At 47.8% G+C, this 20,007-nt stretch overlaps 1 protein-coding gene and 1 long non-coding RNA gene across 2 annotated transcripts; one reads left to right on the plus strand and one right to left on the minus strand.

The window, feature by feature from the left end:
- Window positions 1-688: 688 nt before the first annotated feature.
- Window positions 689-4,966, minus strand: LOC115523346. Its single transcript, XR_003971711.1, has 3 exons — window positions 4,601-4,966; window positions 1,986-2,127; window positions 689-768 (listed from the first exon to the last, which is right to left on the minus strand). It is a non-coding gene; the product is annotated as an uncharacterized LOC115523346 (long non-coding RNA).
- A 77-nt stretch (window positions 4,967-5,043) lies between these two features.
- EIF1B (eukaryotic translation initiation factor 1B) lies at window positions 5,044-7,688 on the plus strand. The gene is made up of 4 exons (XM_030329291.1): window positions 5,044-5,267; window positions 6,205-6,368; window positions 6,785-6,886; window positions 7,286-7,688. Exons 1-4 carry the CDS (start codon window positions 5,237-5,239, stop codon window positions 7,328-7,330), a joined length of 342 nt encoding a protein of 113 aa, XP_030185151.1. The 5' UTR covers window positions 5,044-5,236; the 3' UTR covers window positions 7,331-7,688.
- Window positions 7,689-20,007: the final 12,319 nt, after the last annotated feature.

The following is a 20,007-nucleotide window of genomic DNA, read 5'->3' on the forward strand; positions in this document are numbered from 1 at the left end:
TCAGTTCAGAATATGCTTTCTTTCTTTTTTTTTAAATTTTTATTTAATTTTTTTTAATGTTTTATTTTTATTTTTGGGAGAGAGAGAGGATGAGCAGAGAAGGGGCGGAGAGAGAGGGAGACCCAGAATCCGAAGCAGGCTCCAGGCTCCGAGCGGTCGGCACAGAGCCCAACGCGGGGCTCGAACTCACAGACTGCGAGATCATGACCTGAGCTGAAGCCAGACACTTAACCGACTGAGGCACCCAGGCACCCCTGTTTTCTCTTTTTAGCCATAAAGTAGGTCAACTCACACTTACCAAATACTCATAGTATATTTAACTCCCTACACAGTACTTGCAAATAACTAAGAAAATTTTCAAGGTCTCAGGTATAAAAGTGGATAGGTGGGCAGACTAACACAACAGGAATTTAGTTGACGTAATTTATAGGCTGATTCATTTCTCTGCCATAAAGCAACCCAAAGTTTCCCTGCTATAAAATAGCACTTACAGAAATACACATTTGTAAAGGTCTTCTGAAGGACCAGTTTTTAGTACGGTAAGAAATGTGCACCATCGGTGGATAGAAAATTTGCACACACATACGTGTTCACCACTGTAGCACATCCACATGGCAAGGTCACCGTGCCGTCCGAGTGTCAGACACCTTCACAGCGAAAGGTTTAACCTCAGGCTGGACGCCAAGGAGAAGCTCATCCATTTATTCCAAATACATGTAGTGGACTTTTGTTGTCAACCAAGATGAATTTCCTGAATTTACTCTCCACCTAAAATAACCAAAACAAAGGACACAATATGAGCCACCACGGATTTTCAAGAAACTCTATGTCAAAGGATAGCGATCCCTAAAAGATGAAAAACAAGTGAGGTGAGCCCTGTGGCCACCGCATCTCACTGCCTTGAAACAGTTTGGAGGGAAACACAGGCAGAGACCAGCAGACTCCCTAAGCTAAGTAGAAACAGTGACGAGTCTAAGGCAGCTAGAGTTCATAGACAAGAGTCCTGGAAAGAGCTTCTGAGAAAGGGGGGACTCTGAAGAGTTCTTGGGCCCTCCTCCAGTAATTGGCAGGATACTGATCAGCACATGAATATAAGGCAACCATGTGGAGCTTAGTTAGAAAGGACCCAAAAGGCCAGGGGAACAGCGCGCAATACCCCACACAGGGCTGGGAATAGCGCCTGTATGTATCTCTTGCCGGTTCTACTTCTCTAGTTGAACACACACAAATATATAGAAAGGAATTTGTTACAGGGGATGATCGGCTTATGTGACTGTAAGGTCACATAGCTTCTTTAGGACTACATCTCTGCATCTGATGCAGAGTCCAGTGGGAAGGTAAGGGAAAGAAGAGAAGATTCAGGCAAGCCGGAACCCTACAAGCAACCACATGCTGGAATCGCACGAAGATGGCCTGACGCTCATGTCCTTTCTTGTTGCCTCTGAGCTTAGTGCGAGAGTAGACCACAGAAGCTGAACCTCGTGTCCCACCCAGCATGGGGTTAGTGTACCCGTGTGGGTCCTCTGAGAGGCAGACACTGAGATAGTTTAGATGTGCAGGATGTGTGGGGGAAAGAGGGAGGAGCCAGAGGAGGTGACCCTGTGAAGGAGGAGGGAAGAAGGGTTGGATAAGAGACTCAGACCTCAGCCCAAGGTTAGGAAAGTTCACCCAGGCCAATGGAGAGTCCGTGAGGAAAGGTGCCCATCAGTCGAGGCCCACATCTGGAGAACAGCCCGCACGGGCATCCCTGTTGCACAGTCATCTGCTGGGAGCAGCGGGTGGGAAGTGTGGCCTCAGCAGTAAGCAAGGTAGAATTCAGAACCCAGTGTCTGGGGCTGTTGGTCAATTATGCATGCTGAAGCAGGGAATCTGAGTGGCGCATTATCACCCGCCTGCCACAGAAGGATGGATGAGGACCCAAGGTTCTAACCAGACGGTACATCTTCATAACTAGCAGATATAAAAAAGAGCCGCATAAAACCCACCATTGTCTTCGTGGTAGGCAAACTGCTGGGGATGTTGTTCACTACATCACAGTGTCTCCTTTATGAGGACCCAAGAGAAACATCTACTGTGGCTCAGGGCCGGGCAAAGTCATTCCTCCTGCACAACTGGTATGTTTTCATCCTGTAGACATACAAATTTTCTCATTGATTTTCCCTTTGTCTTAACCAGTTAAGATCCAGACCTGGGGTCTAACTTTAGCTTTGGGGCTTTTATTTTTCAACCATTCTATCTTTTTTCTATTCTTTCCTGATTCCTTTAGTCAATATTCTTTTTCCCTGCAGGTGATCTATAATCCTTTCTGAAATAAGGCGGGATATAATCACGTTCAACTAGGCCAGTACCTGTTAGAACTAAAAAGAGTAGTTTTTAAATGCTTCAGTTTATTCCTTTTACGGTAACTTTACATACAGGTCAACCCTTCTACTCTAAACCAGCCCTAATAGAAACAGTGAGCGACCCACGTGTAATTTTAAATTTTCTAGTAGCCACATCTTAAAAAGGAAAAGGAAACAAATGAAATGGAAACAATTTGAACCTTTGAAAGGCCGGTGTATACTTTATACTTAGAACATGTATGAATTTGGACCAGCCACACTACAAGTCCCCGCCCAGTGGCCACATGTGAAAAGTGGTTCCTGTATTAGACAGTGTAAGCCTAAAACAGGCCTACCAATGACCAGAAAATCAGAAGAGTTTTTAAGATAATTGTATCTAACCTATGTGATTGCCTTTTATTAAAGATTTCTGAGGTCCTGGGGGTCTCTGACACAACACTAGGAAGTAGAAAGGAGTTCTCCCAAGGGTAATGATCATGAAATCCCTAAGATACTGTGTGTGTGTGTGTGTGTGTGTGTGTGTGTGTTTAACTTCTCTATGTACCTTTGTTGTTTTATTCTTCACTAAACCACCCTTGTCTCCTTCTGAGAAACAATGTAATATAAAATGGCTAAGAAAGAAAACAGAAAGAGATATGCATTTTGTATGTCCTGTGCTTCATTACAGTAGTATTAAAAATTACTTTAAAACATGCTTACAGAGGTGTTAAAACCAAAGAACACAAACCATCATAGTTGTAATCAACAAATGGGCAACCAAAAAAATGCCTGATTCTCCTTGTTTTGGAACCAGCTCTAAAACCTTATACCTAAGTTTGGATTTAAAAAGTATTACTCATTTACATCAAGATTGGAAGACCAAAATTGTAGTAAGATACCTGAGAGTTAAGAATTTGAATTTTTAAGGCAAATTATTTAACCTAGGAAAGCCTCCATTCCTACATCTTTTCAATAGTCATAACTAAATCACAGAATGGCTATGAAAATACGTAATAATATTACGTAAAGTCCAACAGACAAATAGTAAGCACTCCGTAAGTGGTACCCATCATCATTAGCTAGAAAAGATTATTAAAGCCAGGTATTCTTAACTTGGGGTCTACAAATACCTGGTCCATAGACAAAACTGCAGGGTTGTGGGGAATCCCAAAACGTGGATGGGGAAAAGAGATTACATCTACATTTTCGCTAACCTCTAAGCAAAATTCAGCATTTCCCAATTATGAATATTCACCACAATAGTATTAGAAGAACCTGTCTCTTTGCACTAATAGAAGTTACAGGTGTTTTCACGTTACGTTTCTGATGTTACACTTATGTCCAAATATCTTTTATCGTCTCTTTGAAATCTAGTTGTCGTTACACCTGGTGCTAGATCTTAATGCGTGAGTAAAGAAACAATACTATGTTATCAACGCTTGTTTTTAATTTCGAGAAGCGTAGTTTGCTTTGTAATCGTCAATGTTTTATTTTATGCGCTTAAAACATTATTCTGAGAAGGGGTCCATGGGCCTCACAAGACGGCCATGGCACCAAAAACAGGTTAAGAATCCCTACATTTTAGTCTCTCTCTTTCCTTCCAGAAAGCCCACCAAGTTGGACAATTGAGCACCTGCCTGGGTGAGCCCATTCCCAAAGTCTCAGGTTTGTTTTCTGTCCGTAGCTCGCCGGAAACGATATTACAGTCCTGGAACCCGACTCTGTATCAGTCAATTTGCCAAGCTCGCCTTCCATTTACGCCTGGCACCTGTCCTGTTCAAGGTCCTGTGTCCCAAGCGGACAGGCTGCTTTTCTGGTACGTTCGGATGACACAGCCCTGGCCCCCCGCCGGACGCCGGGCCCCTGGTGAAGCGGGGCAGTGAGTGTGCAGCGTGGTCCGGGCCCAGTAGCATCTGCGTCTCCTGGCAATTTGTCACATTTGCCAATTTGCTGGCTCTCGGGGAACACCGCAGCCCTGAAACGCACCCGGGGCTATCAATCCGTGTTTTATCAAGCCCTCCGGGAGATGCACGCTGGACTTGGGACAACCACCCGTAGGGAACGGGAGGGCGGCCCCACCCGGGGCGAGGGTGGGGGTGGGGGTGGCGGAGGAGCTCTCTCGCCTCCAACCTCGGGGCTGGCTCCCACAGCTGCGGACCAGGGACGGGGGTCGGAGTCGGGGGACGGAATTGCGACGCAACAGGCGCTGAGCGGCGGCCGACGAGTCCCAAACCAGGGCCGGGGTGCTTGTTTTGCTCCTGCACCCCGATTTTACTTACATTCCCCCGAGCCTCGACGGTGAGTGATGGAGACTGTGCACCCAGCACCGACCCCTCGGCGCCGCAGCTGCACGGCGAGAGAAGGGGAGTCAGGGAGAGCGAGCGAGGCACGGGGTGCACAGCCCCCCCACCCCACCCCACTCCCCGAACCCCGCGGGCTCTGCCCCGACGGCGCCGAAGCCCCCGGTACCCTCCCGGCCCGGCCGCCGGCGCAGGAGGGCGTGCTCCCTGCCGGGAATTGCGGTCCCGGAAGCCCGCCGCCCCCGGGCTGGACTGGCTCTGCCGCCTCGAGAAAACTACAAGTCCCAGGATGCCCGGCGCGGGCGGGTCACGAGGGAGGGGCGGCGGGCGCGGCTAAATAGCCTCCGTCGGCCATTTTGTGGGAGAAGCCACAGCGCCGCCTCTTCTTTCGCGTCCTCGCCTCCGTGGCCGCCGCCTCTTCCTCCGCCTCCTCCTTCGCCTCTTCCTGCCTCCTCCCGGCTTCCGCCGCCGCCGCCGCTCCAGCCGAGTCGCAACCCCGGGGCAAAGCGTCTCCTTAGTTATTTACGTTTTCTCGCCACTGCAGCCTCCAGACACGGTGATCCGGGCGGGCCCCGCAGGAATTTTATCCCCTCACCGGCCTCACACTAGTATCGCATGTCCACTATCCAGAACCTCCAATCTTTCGGTAAGATCCGGCCGCCGCCCCCCGCGCGCCTGCCGGCCGCCCCGGCCCGCCCTCGGCGGGGCCGCCGGCCGCCCCGCAGCCCCGAGGACCACCCCACCCCGCCCCCCGCCCCCCTCCCCGCACCCCGAGTGGGGCTTTGTCTCGGCGCCCAGAAAATGGCGACTGGGCCCCTGGCGACCCCCTCCCCGAGGACGGCCGCAGCCGCCGGGCCCTCCCCGCGGAGCCCCGGGCCCGGGCCCTGCCCCCGCCGCGCCTGCGAGCCCGGCCCGCCGCGCCTGGACCTGCCCTTCCGCTCGCGGGGCGCCGCGGGGCCGGGCCCCCCGGGGATCGGCGTCCTTGGGCGGTCGGAGCCGATGCCCAGCAGCTCCGGCGGGCGTCGGGTTGGAGACGCGGGTCGCGGCCTCCGATGGGTCCGGTTTCCTCCGCTGGCGTAGTAATTTGTAAAATGACGCCTTTGGGGAGACCCGTGCTCGTGCTTGTGCGTGGACGTGGGTAGGTTTCTCCTTTTCGCTGCTTCCAGACGCGGCCACGGTTAAGTGCTTGGGGTGGGCACGTTCGAGTGCCTCTGTTGTCATCAGAATGTAGGCGAGATGACGCACGTCTTTATCGGAGCTGTAAAATCGTGTTTTTGAAATCTCTCCCCCCCCCCCCGTTAGAGGAGGATGCTCCCCGAGAAGTCTGCCTAGAATAGCGTTTTCTAGTCGGCTGTCGGGGGGCATGGGCCGTTCAAATGCGCCTCTTTCTGCGAGAGTACCTTGCCTGGAGGTTTTAGTCATGCCCCACCCCCATCACCGCCCCGTCCCCACCCGCAAAAACAGCAGAGGCACTAGAACCTTCTTTGCCGCCGGCCTGGATCGTAGTGGGCCGTACACCGGGGAATCACTTTCTGGAAGGTAATTCTTCTGCTTTGGCATTTTTTGTGTGTGTCCCTTTGCAGACCCCTTTGCTGATGCAACTAAGGGTGACGACTTACTCCCGGCAGGGACTGAGGATTACATTCATATAAGAATCCAGCAACGGAACGGCAGAAAGACACTGACTACTGTCCAGGGCATCGCAGATGATTATGACAAAAAGAAACTTGTGAAAGCTTTCAAAAAGGTAAAGGTGTTGGGAAGAAAAGGTTAAACCACAGCTGCTGATGCGCTTCCCGGCAGGACACCCTTCCTCGACTCCAGCAGTATGGGCGAAAAGGCCGGGGCTCGGGAAGGGAAAGCCTGTTGGTTCTGGTAATTAACATCCAGGCGTTTGTGGGTGGCCTCCCGTTTCAAACTGAGATGTGAATGGCTTTCAAACCAAACGAGATGTGGAATACTCAGTTCTTGGTGTTCGAAGTAAAATCGTTCCCCGAATGTTTCCTGCTGATTCACTTGCAAATTAATTTGGGAGTGTTGGGGAGACCAAACGTGTTTCCTAAACACGATCAGCTCTACTCAAATGCTATATTGGTCTTCATGGTCAAAGTAAAACCTCCTTGTGGTATCTGACTCCGTTGTGTGACACATCTCCTTCTCCAGAAATTCGCCTGTAATGGTACTGTGATTGAACATCCTGAGTACGGAGAGGTTATTCAGCTTCAAGGTGACCAAAGAAAAAACATTTGCCAGTTTCTCCTGGAGGTGAGTGATTGGGCGCTTTATGTACCACCTTGAGATTGCTTCCCAAATTGTATTCAAGGACAATGTGAATTGTCTCCTACTTCATTAAAAAAAAAAAAAAAATGAATGAGGTAAATCCGTTAATTGAGAGAGAAATACAGTATCGGTACTTTAAAGGCAGCGGAACCTTTTCTGGTTTATTTTGTCATTCAAATGACGTGACCGTTCTTGTATCTGCACAGCCAGTTTTGGGGCATGTCAAGGTGTGTAAGCGTCTATTGAATTGCTAACGGTAAACGCCACAAGGAACAGTGTTGCAACAGACTGTTAACCCTGATTGTTTTATCATCGGGGCTCCACGTTTTCTTGGGGCTGAAGTCCTGCATCCCTCAGAGCGATTCTGTTACGTTTGTTTTGCAGGTTGGCATTGTCAAGGAGGAACAGCTTAAGGTTCATGGATTCTAAAACGAACCCGAAGACGTGGAGAATTTCTTGAATGATTTTGTCCTCTAAACCCAGTGTGGCTGCCTCGTGAAATGACTCTCTGCAGTAAACGGACTTTTCATGTATTTAATCGTTCAAACTCCCATTCACATGTGCATGATTACAGAAAACATGGGGTATGTAGGCTAGTAACACACAAGAAAATTGCAGTAAGATGGTAACGAAACCCCGTATTCATCTTAACATGTTTCCAATGGAAAATATTTTGTTTTGAGTGTTTATTTGTTTATTGTTCAGCTTCTTTTTCACCTGATTAAATGCTTTTTTGTTGTATTAAACCATGTATGTTGCAGCTTGACAATAAAGAAACATCTCTGAATCCTTCTGTGAGCAGTTAGGCTCCCAAATCTAAGCAAGTAAATACGCAGGTTTTGTCTTTCAGAGTTGGAGTTCTCCTTCTGCAAGTGTTCTTTCTGATTAGTTTTCACCTGCTGTTAAACCCAAAGCCGGAGGGGAACCTTTGTTATGTAACCTGTGTTCTTCCTTTACTGACTTACAGATGAGAATGAGAACTGGAGTACAAGCTCAGCCAGAGGCAAGATTTATCAGAAGGTGGTGTTAAAGTTTGAAAATAGGAAGTACAGTTTAAATTCCCAGGTATTAGCATGTAGAATTCTTCTGTGTGTTTTTATTGCTGTTACTGGACTACCCACATGAATCTGTCCCTAAGTCCAGATGATACAGCAGGCTCCCGACCCCAAATAAGTTCAGTCACATGCGCTGTCCTGCAAGTGTTGGTGGCTGGTGTCGCTGTCCTACAGATGGAAGACGAGGTGCAGATTATCTTGCCGGGAGTGCTGGGCATCGGGGTGCCCGCTCAGGGCTCCCGGGCCAGAAGATCCGTGTTCTTTCACTGCGTCTTGGCTTCGGTATGTGTTCCGCCACAGGAAGTGAGAGCCGTGGGTGATCTCGCAGGGGATTGGGGACGGTGTGAGAAATAGATTTGCAGCTCGAGTTCCACACTCCACTGTGGATGGTGGATGGTAATAATTTGCTCGGTTACATAAGCCATGCCGTTGAAACCATTCTGCCAAGACGCGTCCACAAGTGTGTCCTCTTCGGCCTGATGATGACGTGAGAGATGTCTCACGTGGGCCACCAGTTGTGTACCAGCTGAACCTTTGCCCCTATTTTGAGGGGACTGCTTTTGGACCAGCAAAATGGGCCCCATAGTTGACCTTTTAAAGACACTAATAGACTTACTTTCTCACCCCATTACTACTTAAGATTGGTCCTATTAAGTGAGAATACCAGAATACGGTGCCAGATTGAGCAAGCTCATTTCTGAAAAACAGTACAATTTGAACAAGAAGATTGAGCTGTTGAGCATTTTTCAGCTTCACTGAGCAAGCCTCAATTTTCCATCCGTAACAGTTTACAATGATTCCACCTCTAGTTGAGAGGTGCTGTGGAAACGGTTTATGAAAACGATAAAGCAGAAACCTGACTTAACAGGTACATTCCAGAGTTGCCTTTTCATTGTGGCGTATTTAAAGTCGAGTCAAACTATTGCCCAGGAGAGAATTGACTTAAAACTGAACACAGAAAGGGTGCCTGGGTGGCTCAGTCGGTTGAGTATCCAACCTCTGCTCAGGTCGTGATCTTGCGGCTCGTGAGTTCGAGCCCCATGTCCAGCTGTGCTGACGGCTCAGCGCCTGGAGCCTACTTCGGAGTCTGTGTCTCCCTCTCTCTGCTCCTCCCCTGCTCGTGCTCTGTCTCTCAGCAATAAATAAATGTTTAAAAAAAAAAAAAAGGGAAGAGGGAAACTTCAGATAAAAAGGGACCTCATCTGGGCTCCCATAGGTAAGCTCTCCCATCGTCAATGCGTCAGGCCACTCCCACCGCATGGATCAAAAACCTTGAGCAAAACTGGATTTTTTTGAGGAGCACCTCTCTCGACCTCCCTTTAGCCTGTGAGCCCCAGATACCCGATTGGACTTCTCACCTGTAGGGCAATCCCCATCCTTAGAGCAAGAACAGATCATGTACCCTTTCCTCTCTGGTGTTTGCGATGCCACGGAAAGAAAGAACGTAACTAAGAGCTACGGATTTCTGCAATTTTACCGAAACTTCATCAAAGGATGAACTTGGAATAAACATCACCCTCACGTGGAAAAGCCCTCTGAGAGCCTTAGAGGTACGTAAAAGCACAGGAGCAGGACCAACTGTGCTTGTCTGCTTCAGGGGCAAGAGGGACTAGGCAGCATTGTGTAACCGAGGAGGGAAAATAGATCGCGTCTTAAATGCACCGAAAATAACTAGCCGAGGGGCGTACTTCCTTGTGCTTCTGGTGTGGGAGTATTTAGATCAGCAGTGTCGTAAGTGGTCTGTACCTTGAGGACGCAACATGGAAAATACTGAATAGAGGACGAGGACATTTGTCCCTGAACCTCTAGACTCGGCAGAGGTCTTGGCGAAGCCTTTAGGAAATGAACCTTTGGTTGAGGCGCAGCCTGGAGGAAAGGGCTACTAGCCGTGACGTCCCCTGCCCTCAGATCTCAGAAGCCCTGAGGCAGAGGAAAGCCTGGAGACGCGGCCCGGCTCTAGGTACAAAGGATTCAAGTAACAGTGGCTGTTCTCAACCATCCTCGGAAGGGGGCGACTCTTCACACAGAAGAACAGTTCTTCTCCCAGTCACACGGCAGTGGAAGTAAGAAACACAGAACGTGAATATATTTCTGTGTGCCACCTGCCACCGCTGGGCTCCAGCTAAAGGAACGGGTAGCTCGTGCAAAAACCAGCCTCACCAGATTGCCCACAACCTCATTAGGGTTGTTCCACTGGGGCTCCTAAGGATTCCCCTTCCCAAGCCAGAATTCTTTTGGGGGGGGCGGGGGGGACAAGGGAGGCATGGCCCTGCCGTAACGAAAACCAAGGGAATCTTCGTCCGCGGGGATTGCAACCAGCTGCCCTTGCTCGACAGGCAGGTGGTAGCCAGGTGACACGATGCTTGTCTGGGGTCAAGGGACCAAGCAAATCAGCTACGATTAAGCAGGAGTGAAACCATGTAAAGGGCCCTCAGCGTTGACAGCTCCTTTCGCGTGGCCATGTTGGCGTTTAACTCCCTTCATCTGGCTAATGGAAACTTGGAAAAAGAAACACCATTAATCAGAGGAATGGCTGCCTTTCCTCACTCGTGGAGAATCATTCGGAGTGGAATTAGCGCCAGAAAGGGGAGAGAATTTCCACCTGTCCTTGGATCCTCCTCATCCAGGCATCACCGTGTTCGATGCCATCCGGTGAGGAGCCTCTCACCTGCACAGAGAACTGGAATGCCCGGCTAAAGTCAGCCTCGGCTGTGAGGATGCCTGGGGGTCAGGCAGCTCACCGAGCGGCTCATCAGTCTGATTTTGAACCTAGCAGGGGGAGCGGTAAATCTGCCGCGGTCTGTAGTTCTCCCGATGAATTGAGGGCATGATTGCAATTATGGTTGGTGCCTTCATCTCAAAGGAATGAGCAACCTACAGACGTTTTTCATGCAAAAAGCAAGTATACACATAGGTGCCATTCATTCAAGGCACAAACGGGGACTAAAGTTCAAAGCCAAAATTTCTCACGGGAATCTAAGTGATCTCAGCCCCCCAAATGGTGCTTCAGCTGAAGCTCTCTTCTCTAGCCTGGTGGGTTTCACGGGGCCTCTGGGCATACAGAACGGTCTTAAAGGAGGCTAACTGTAACCCTCAGGTTTGTCTCCACGTGTCCTTCACACATTTTTAAAAAATTTTTTAATGTTTATTTACTTTTGACAGAGAGAGAGACAGAGCATGAGCAAGGGAGGGACAGAGAGAGAGGGAGACACAGAATCCAAAGCAGGCTCCAGGCTCTGAGCTGTCGACACAGAGCCCGACCCGGGGCTCGAACCCACGAGCCACAAGATCATGACCTGAGCAAGATCATGACCTGAACCCAAGCCCGACGCTCAACCGACGGAGCCACCCAGGCGCCCCCTTCACACATTCTTATCAGGACCCCAGGTGCACGCGACAGCAAACAGCACGGCAGTGGAGATAGAATCAAAAAGTGCTTTAATCCATGTAAACCATGACAAATTCCGCGGAGAAGACATCGCCAAGGATTTGGAGAGAAGCATAACTATTTGAAGTAGGCAAGAGGCCCACCTACTCCCTGGTCACGAACTGAGTGCCACTGTCAGCTCTTTGTTGCCATCGACTTGTTAAAAACACAGGAAATGTGAGCCCAATATTCAGATTGGACTACAGGAGCCCCTAGCGACCTCCTTGGTAGACCAGGATTGTTGAAATAAAACCGCATAGGGTGCAGGGGCGAGTTGGGCTATTAAAGAGACCGGGAATTAAAGGGGCAGGTGAAAAGGGGAGGGGATTGGGGCAAGTGTGTAGCCCTTTACCGCCCCCTTGTGGCCACTTTAAGAAAAAACGATAGCTCCTGGAAGGCAGTTCATAGTAATCTGCTGAGGTTTAAAGTTGTTGGCGGGGGATCCTTGAAGCACCAGCTGACGACTTTAATTTTGTCGCCCCTCGCGTATTAGGCCGAAATTGGTCCAGCCGATCTTTTATCACTGCAGTCCATAAAAACCTGTTGCGATCTACTTTTACGTGGGAGAGACCAGAAAACGTTTCTGCAGCCTCACCCAGGGGAAGCATAAAGCCACGTCACCTACTATCGACCACAATGTTATTAGAAGGAATTTAACTCAAATGTAAACAGAGACATCTGTTTAGAGCCTCCAGAGAACAAGTGCTGCTCCTAAACTGTCACCTGTTGAAGAACACAGCTGGAGTTTTATACACAGAGAGAGAGACCTCAAAAATATAGTGCTCTCGATTTAAACCTGTGTCACAGGTTACTGTGTCTTTTTGGCTACTAGAGGCACACCCACATAGAGGGTCAGCTGCACATCAGCGATTTTTATCTGGGAAAAGTACTGACGGGATTCCCTAAAAGCTCATAAGGCCACAATACACGATGCCGTTCCATTAAGCCTGGAGAACCCAGAACAGAACTCATTTGGAGAGGCTCAACGTCACAAGCAGGGGAGACGTAATGAGGGCTCGGGCGACACGGAAATTGTACTGTAGGGATCTGATCCTACGTGATCAGCGTCAGCACCATGAGCTGGGCCCCCGACCCTGAAGATGCCTTATAAAATTCAAATGAGATTACGTCAGTTCCCTGCACAAAATCTTTGTGAACACTGTGCTTAATATTAATGCTGAACATATTCTAGGGGCTTACAGGGTCCCAGTGACCTGTTCCCTGCCTGCTTCCTGTTCTACACCTTTGATTTTCCACTCTGCTTCGGGACATACTGGTCCCCTGCCTTGGTGCTTCTGCACTCACCGTTCACTTTGCCTGGGATGCTCTGCCCCCTCTCCATCTCCCTCCTTGTCACTCCATTTTAGTTCCAACCTCAGGGAGGCCATCGCTGACTATCTAGTCCTCACAAGCCCCCCACCGTCCATTGCTAACAAAACACCCTGTATTTTCCTTTCTTCATAGTACTTCCATTTATTCAAAAGTATCTTGTTCGTTACTTGTTTGCTGGTTTCCTCTCCCTGTAAGGTCCGGGAGAGACTCTTGCAGGAGACGCTGTCAGGGTCCCTCATTCCCTCGGCACTCACCATTCCTGTGCACGTTCCCTGGGTGTTCCATCTACGAGCAGCTGTGGCCTTCGCTTGAGGGCTTTCTCTGGCCACAGGACCACGCTGGGCCTGCACGGGGAAGGGAATTAACGCCTGCGCCTTGCCCCTTACTTCGGTGGCCCTCGGTGACTGGTGGGAATTGGTATATTGTACCCCAGATCCCTCGCCCGCAGATGGGAAAACTTGGAAGCATGTTCTATCCTGGCTCCCAGAATTCCCCAGCAAGCTGGGACCTCAGGTGCCCATAATAATAACCTATCGATATTGCGCCCTTAATCGGCTTTCTTTCTTTTCCTGTCTCACGTCCCCATTCTTCTGCCAATGCTTTCTGAGCTCACCTCCCAGATAAACTACGGGCACTTAAATCCTTATCACAGCCTTCCGTGGGACCCCAACCTAAGACGCCCCTGTATCTCTCACCCCCAGTGCTTAGAACGTGGTCTGGGAAACCATAGATGCTCAGTAAATACTTGTTGAACAAATGATTAAGTCTTCCTTCCTTTGACCTCCACTCACCCTTTGGGAAATTCCAATCCAATTAGATAACTTAGCTGCGGATCGTTCCGGTTGCGAAGGCATTTGGAGCCCACCCATCCCCGAAATGGGAAATGGCTACACTTTTTGTCATCAGATTGTTTGAACACAATTCTTCCTGGCGAGCTGTCTCCTCACCCTGCCTGTCACCCATGCCGTCTCCCTGGAGTGGGGGCAGAGGAGAGGAATTCAGACGCAGGAGAGAGAAAGCTGGCAGGATGCCTGGCGGAGGCATATCCTACCAGGGCCTTGGGGAGACGGGGACGCTGGGCCCCGCTGGCATTCACCAGCAGTACCTAGTGCCCGGCCCTGCCAAGATGCTGGATGAGACTTAGTTACATTCTTCTCGCAGGCCTTGTATATCACAATGGGAATCCCCTGGGGGAAAGAATGGATTGTTTGGTGTTGGGAAATTTGGCTAAATGGAGAAGAAGTTGGGTCCCCACTTCGCACGATGAATAGTGGTGGATTCCAGACGGATCAACGATCTAGTTGTGAAAAGCAAAGACTTAACAGTAATCAAAAAAACGTAGTAGGGTATGTTGTGACTGCGAGACGCGAAAGATTTTTCTATTGTAAAACATACCTAAGATGCAATTTGCCATCTTAACCATTTTGAGGTGCAGTCAGTGGTATTATGTGGATTCACCTTGGGTCGCCACCACCACCATCCTTCCATGGAACTCTTCTCATCTTGCAAGACTGAAACTCTGTGCCCATTACCTAGTAACTCCCTCTTCTGCCCTCCACGCCCCCCCCCCACCACTCCTGGCAACCACCATTCTGCTTTCAATCTCCATACATTTGACCATTCTAGATTCCCCATACGACTGGAGTCCGACAGCATTTGTCCTTTTGTGCCTGGCTTAGTTCATGTGGCACATGATGTCATCGAGGTTCATCCGTGTTGTAGCAGGTGTCAGAACGTCCCTTAATTTTTAAAATTTATTTTGTGTATTTTTTAATTTTTTTTAACATGTATTCATTTTTTTTAAATTTTTTTTTCAACGTTTATTTATTTTTGGGACAGAGAGAGACAGAGCATGAACGGGGGAGGGGCAGAGAGAGAGGGAGACACAGAATCGGAAACAGGCTCCAGGCTCCGAGCCATCAGCCCAGAGCCTGACACGGGGCTCGAACTCACGGACCGCGAGATCGTGACCTGGCTGAAGTCGGACGCTTAACCGACTGCGCCACCCAGGCGCCCCTAACATGTATTCATTTTTGAGAGACTGAGTATGAGCAGGAGAAAGGTAGAGAGACATCAGGAGACACAGAATCCGAAGCGGGCTCCAGGCTCTGAGCCATCAGCACAGAGCCCGATGCAAGGCTTGAACTCACTGACTGCACGGTCACGACCCGAGCCGAAGTCGGACGCTTAACCGACTGAGTCACCCAGGCACCCCTCTTTTACTTTTTTAGAGAGTGAGAACGTGCGAGAGCTGGGAGAGGGGCAGAGGAAGAGACAGAGAGAATCCTAAGCAGGCTCCACACTCAGCACAGAGCCTGATGTGGGGCTCGAGCCCACAACCCTGGGATCATGACCTGAGCTGAAATCAAGAGTTGGACGCTCAACTAAGCCACGCAGGTGCCCCTTTCCTTTCTTTTTAAGGCTGAATAATAATTACTCCGTGGTATGTATGTGCCACATTTGGTTCACTCATTCATCCATTGGTGGACACTTGGGTTCCTTCCACCTTTTAGCTATTGTGAATAAAGCTGCTATGAATATGGCAGAAAAGGAATTTTGTAACAGGACCCAAAACAAAGGATAAGGAGACAAATTGATGGTTTGGTCGCCATTAAAATTAAAGACTGTGTTTTGTCGAGGGGCGCCTGGTGGTTCAGTAGGTTAAGCGTCGGGCTTAACCTAAACAAACAAAATAAAATCTAAAACAACAAAGTTTAAAGACACAACCAAACTAAAAAGAAACATTTTCAATATATACCAAGGGGTTATTAAGCTTCTTTCAAAAATATGCACATATCATGGCTTTCAGAAAAAAAAAGAGAAAAATGTTTTACCTCCATTTGAGGGAAGACAGCTTCGTGTTTTGGCTATTAGAACTGGAGATAATTAAATGAAAGAATAAACTTTTTGTTTTTCATGAAAGCTTGAACTTTTTTATTGTTATCTCTGTAATGTGTGGGGTTTTTTTCGGGCCTTTTGGAAAACACAGAAAATCCAGAAGAGCTTAAAGAAAAAAAAGTTACCCATAATTCCACCATGCAGGGGAGACACTGTATCACATAAGTATATAACCTTATAGCTTTTTGGGGGTGCCCAGGTGGCTCAGTCGGTTAAACGTCTGACTCTTGATTCGGCTCAGGTCATGATCTCATGGTTCATGGGATCGAGCCCCTCACCAGGCCCTGTGCTGATAATGCAAAGCCTGCTTGGGATTTTCTCTCTCCCTCTTTCTGTGCCCCTCCCCCGTTCATGCTCGCTCACTCGCTCTCTCTCAAAATAAATTAATTTAAAAAAATAATAATCTTATAGCTTTTGGGGGTTTGGGGTATAGTTGTTTTTATAATGAAAGTAGGATTAGCCTGTCTATTATATTTTGTACCCCATTTTATTATTTTCTCGCTCATTCACAATTTTTTATGTCATTCATTATTCCTTCTCCAGTGGTCGATAGCCCCTCCCCCCTAGGACCTTGCCTGTCCAGACTCAGGTGTGGAAATTCTGGGTGTTCCCATTGCAGTTTGGAGAAGCCAAACTTTGGACTTCAGAGGAATCTACGAAACAAACCTTTGTAACCAGCTCTTTGTACCATTAGTTTCTGCTGATAATTGCCTTCCTGCAACTTGCTGTCCCTAGAAACTCCAAGTCCTCTCCCTTTTTCTTATCACTTCTCCACAGAATTATTGTTCTTTGCTACATGGACCCAAGATGCTACATGGACCCAAGTGCTACCCATCCCTTTGTGGTACTCATCACCGAATACTCCTGTGTGTAAACACGTGTTAATACACTTCTGTCTTTTGTTGTCTCCTTTGCAAGGTCCCAGGGGAGGCTCTCGAAGGATAAGGAAAGGTTTTCCTCCCCCGCAATACCAGGACCTGAGGTTCTGTAACCCAACAAGGTCGTCCGCCCTGGCTCCTGAAACTCCAGCCAAGGACAGAGGCTTCCAAAGACCCAACGGCAGAGCAGAACATCTCCAGGTGAAAACCCAGGTGAGCTGTCTGTGTGCAGCAGACCTTCTTATAATGGCTAAATGGCCTTTATTTCAATCATCCAACTCCATCTTGGAAGTGACTGTGTCCCAATAAAACTTTATTGATGGACCCTGAAATTCCAATTTCATAGATGTTTCACAAGTCACAAAATACTACTCTTCTTTTGATTTTCTCCTCCACCACTTAAAAATGGAAACACCATTCTCTCCGAACTTACTGGCCATGGAAAAACAAGCAACAGGCTGGATGTGGCCCAGGATTCATAGCTTCCAGACCCTAATTTCATGTGACACGGGGATCATGGCGCATAAAGAAATCACACACAGGACCAAGAAATACCGTTCTGATTACGATGGCATTTTGCAAAGCCACACTTCTCTCTAATGTAAAGCAGGTTTTTATCTGAAGCCCCTCAAAGTAAAATGTAGTGGCCCATAACAATGGATGAAAGCCTGTTTAAAGAGTTCTTTCCAAAACAGGCAGGAGAGTGAGACTTGAGGTAGAGGCCACTTGGCCCCCAAAGCCTTGGAAACCTCCTCCCGGTATTCGGGACCATGCGAATGCCCACATCTAGGACCAGACTTGCATTTATGGATTCATCCTGAGTCTCAAAGCATATCCCCGCTCAATTTGGAGAAGGAGAGGAAAAAATAAACAATGTTTAGAGTTGTTGATGTCACTAGGACGTTGGTCAAAAAGGCCTGGATTCTGTTGTCTGCTTGGTCCGTGACTGCTCAGCCAAAATCCTGGCTCTGGGATACGAGGCATATTTCATTCTGGCTCTGGGATACGAGGCATATTTCTCCATGTCCCAAACCTCAGTTTGCTTATCTATAAAATGGACATGATGATGATAACCTCAGGGACTCATTGTGGGGATAACTACACGGTGCTTGGCACATAATAAGCATTTAACAAATGCTTTCTCCTTGTGTTATTATAAAGGAGAAAACATGGGTCGTGTCCACTTTACAGAAATCAACGAGGTGCGTGATGAGAAAACGTGAGGATGTGAGATCTAAGGTGGCATTTCAACCATCCTGTTAGAAGCAGGGCTTGCACAGTCCTGGGGACCAAGTCCACGCATTAAGTTTGGGGCCGGGCACAGTGGCCCCTGTTTACGAAGAGTCAACTTTGATCTTGAACTGCTTAATCTCCATAGCATTGTAGTTATGACTCCACTTTTATTCTTTGTTGGTACCTTTTCTCCTTTTCTCTTGATAAGTATTGTCAAAAACGTATCCGTTTTGTTAAAACAAACAAGTAAACAAAGAACCACAAATTTCTTTGGTTTCCTTGACCTACTATGGAAACCTAATATGTCTATTCTTTTGTTTCTTTCATCTCTGCCCTTTATTGTCTTCTTCCTTCCACTCTCTTTGTTCTATCCTTTTGGTCACTTTTAAAATTAGACACTGAGCTCCCTCACGTTTAACTTTTCTTCTTTTCCACTGTAAGCATTTAAGGATGTACATTCCCCTTGTGCAGCCCACAGGTTTTGATAGCTAGTCTTTTCATTATCATTCACTAAGAGATATTTTCTAGTTTCCATTAACTATGGTCTTCCCGAAGCTCCTTGGAGAGCTCTGTGGTCTCCTGCCCTGAACTCTGCAGGTATCCTCAACCCGATTCGTGTGTTTTGTTTTGTTTTGTTTTTGTTTTTTTGAACCAGATTCATTTTTACTGCTGGTGTCAAACTCTCTTCAAATATTCTATTTGGAGATATCACATGTCAACTTATTGCCTTGAAGATAGCACTGCTTTTACACTCTTTGTGGTTTTGCTTTGTTACAGCATGGGCAGGGCTGGGGGTGCGATGGGGAGACAATTTGTCTTAGCCACAAATCTCCAAGTGTAGCTTGTAATTTTATTGAGTGGAAAAAAAAAAAGGAGATGCAGTACCCACATATGGCCAATAGATGATGCTATTGACCCATTTAAGGCCAGCTCTTTTATTCCGTAGGGCTCTCTAATTTCTGTTGATTTGCGGGTGAGTTTGTTTCAAAGAAAAGACCCCAAAGTCAGAAGAGGTAGAGAGGTTATATGATACTGGCTGAGCACTTAGATGCTCCAGGCACTCAAGATATAAGCATAATAAATTAAAACTTCGGTTTAAAAGATGCAGAGAGGGGTGCCCGGGTGGCTCTGTCAGTTGAGTGTCTGACTCTTGATTTCAGCTCATGTCATAGACCTCAGTGAGGTCGGTGAGATTGAGCCCCGCATCAGGCTCCGTGCTGAAAGCGTGGAGCCAGCTTGGGATTCTCTCTCTCTCTCTCTCTCTCTCTCTCTCTCAAAATAAATAAAACTTTAAAAAGTAAAAATAGATAAATAAATAAATAGATGCAGAGAAGTGTCCCTGTGAGAACTTCTCATTCCAGAGGTCTAGTGAAGGAGCATTTGTTTTCCCTCCCGCGTCCTGATGTCCCAGTGATCTGCCCAGTCAGTCCCTGGTGATGCTTCTCCTGGCGCAGTCACCTGGATGATTTGTTCTGGATTACAAATGAACACTCCTCCCAAAACTCACCTTCAAGGGTTAAAAAGGTTAGAATCTATTTGGGCACAATTTTCCACCAGAGTTAAACAGGTTGTGGAAGTGACAGTGAGGGAGGGCATCTGCCTTTGAATGATTACCTTTCCAAGGTACACATATCTTCGTGTTTGTGTCCTGTCTCTCTCAAATGCCCTCTGTTCAAACCACAGCCTCCTAAGTGTTCCTTGAGACTTAATCTGATTAAGAACCACCAGCTGTCCCACTTCTGGGTATCCATCTGAAGGAAATGAAATCCCTATTTCAAAGAGCTATCTGCAGTCCCATGTTCATTGTAGCATTATTCACAATAGCCAAAAGGTGGAAAGAGTGTAAGTGTCCATTTATAGACAAATGGATAAAGAAGATGTGAGGTGTGTGTGTATATGTTATAAAACAAATAAATATATATGTTATATATGTACATATATGTTATATGTATGTGTATATGTATGTATGTATGTACATATATATGTGTATAACAGAATATTACTCAGCCATTAAAAAAGAGGGGTCTTGCATTTGGGACAACATGGATGGACCTTAAGGAAATTATGCAAAGCAAGATAAGTTGGACAGAGAAAGGCAAAGACTGGGGGTGCCTGGGTGGCTCAGTCAGTTAAGTATTTGACTCTTGATTTCGGCTCAGGTCATGATCTCCCGGTTCATGAGATTGAGCCCCAAGTCGGGCTCTGTGCTGACAGCACTGAGCCTGCTTGGGATTCTCTCTCTCTTTGTCCCTCTCCCCACTCGTGCATGTGCTCTCTCTCTCT

Source organism: Lynx canadensis, chromosome C2 (genome assembly GCF_007474595.2).
Source record: "Lynx canadensis isolate LIC74 chromosome C2, mLynCan4.pri.v2, whole genome shotgun sequence".
NCBI classification, from domain to species: domain Eukaryota; kingdom Metazoa; phylum Chordata; class Mammalia; order Carnivora; family Felidae; genus Lynx; species Lynx canadensis.

Bases quoted from the DNA above. Each gene is read 5' to 3' on its own strand.
- EIF1B (XM_030329291.1), top strand. From the start codon at position 5,237: ATGTCCACTATCCAGAACCTCCAATCTTTCG. The intron at 5,268-6,204 runs GTAAGATCCGGC...GTCCCTTTGCAG, and splicing joins CCAGAACCTCCAATCTTTCG to ACCCCTTTGCTGATGCAACT. The intron at 6,887-7,285 runs GTGAGTGATTGG...TTTGTTTTGCAG, and splicing joins TTTGCCAGTTTCTCCTGGAG to GTTGGCATTGTCAAGGAGGA.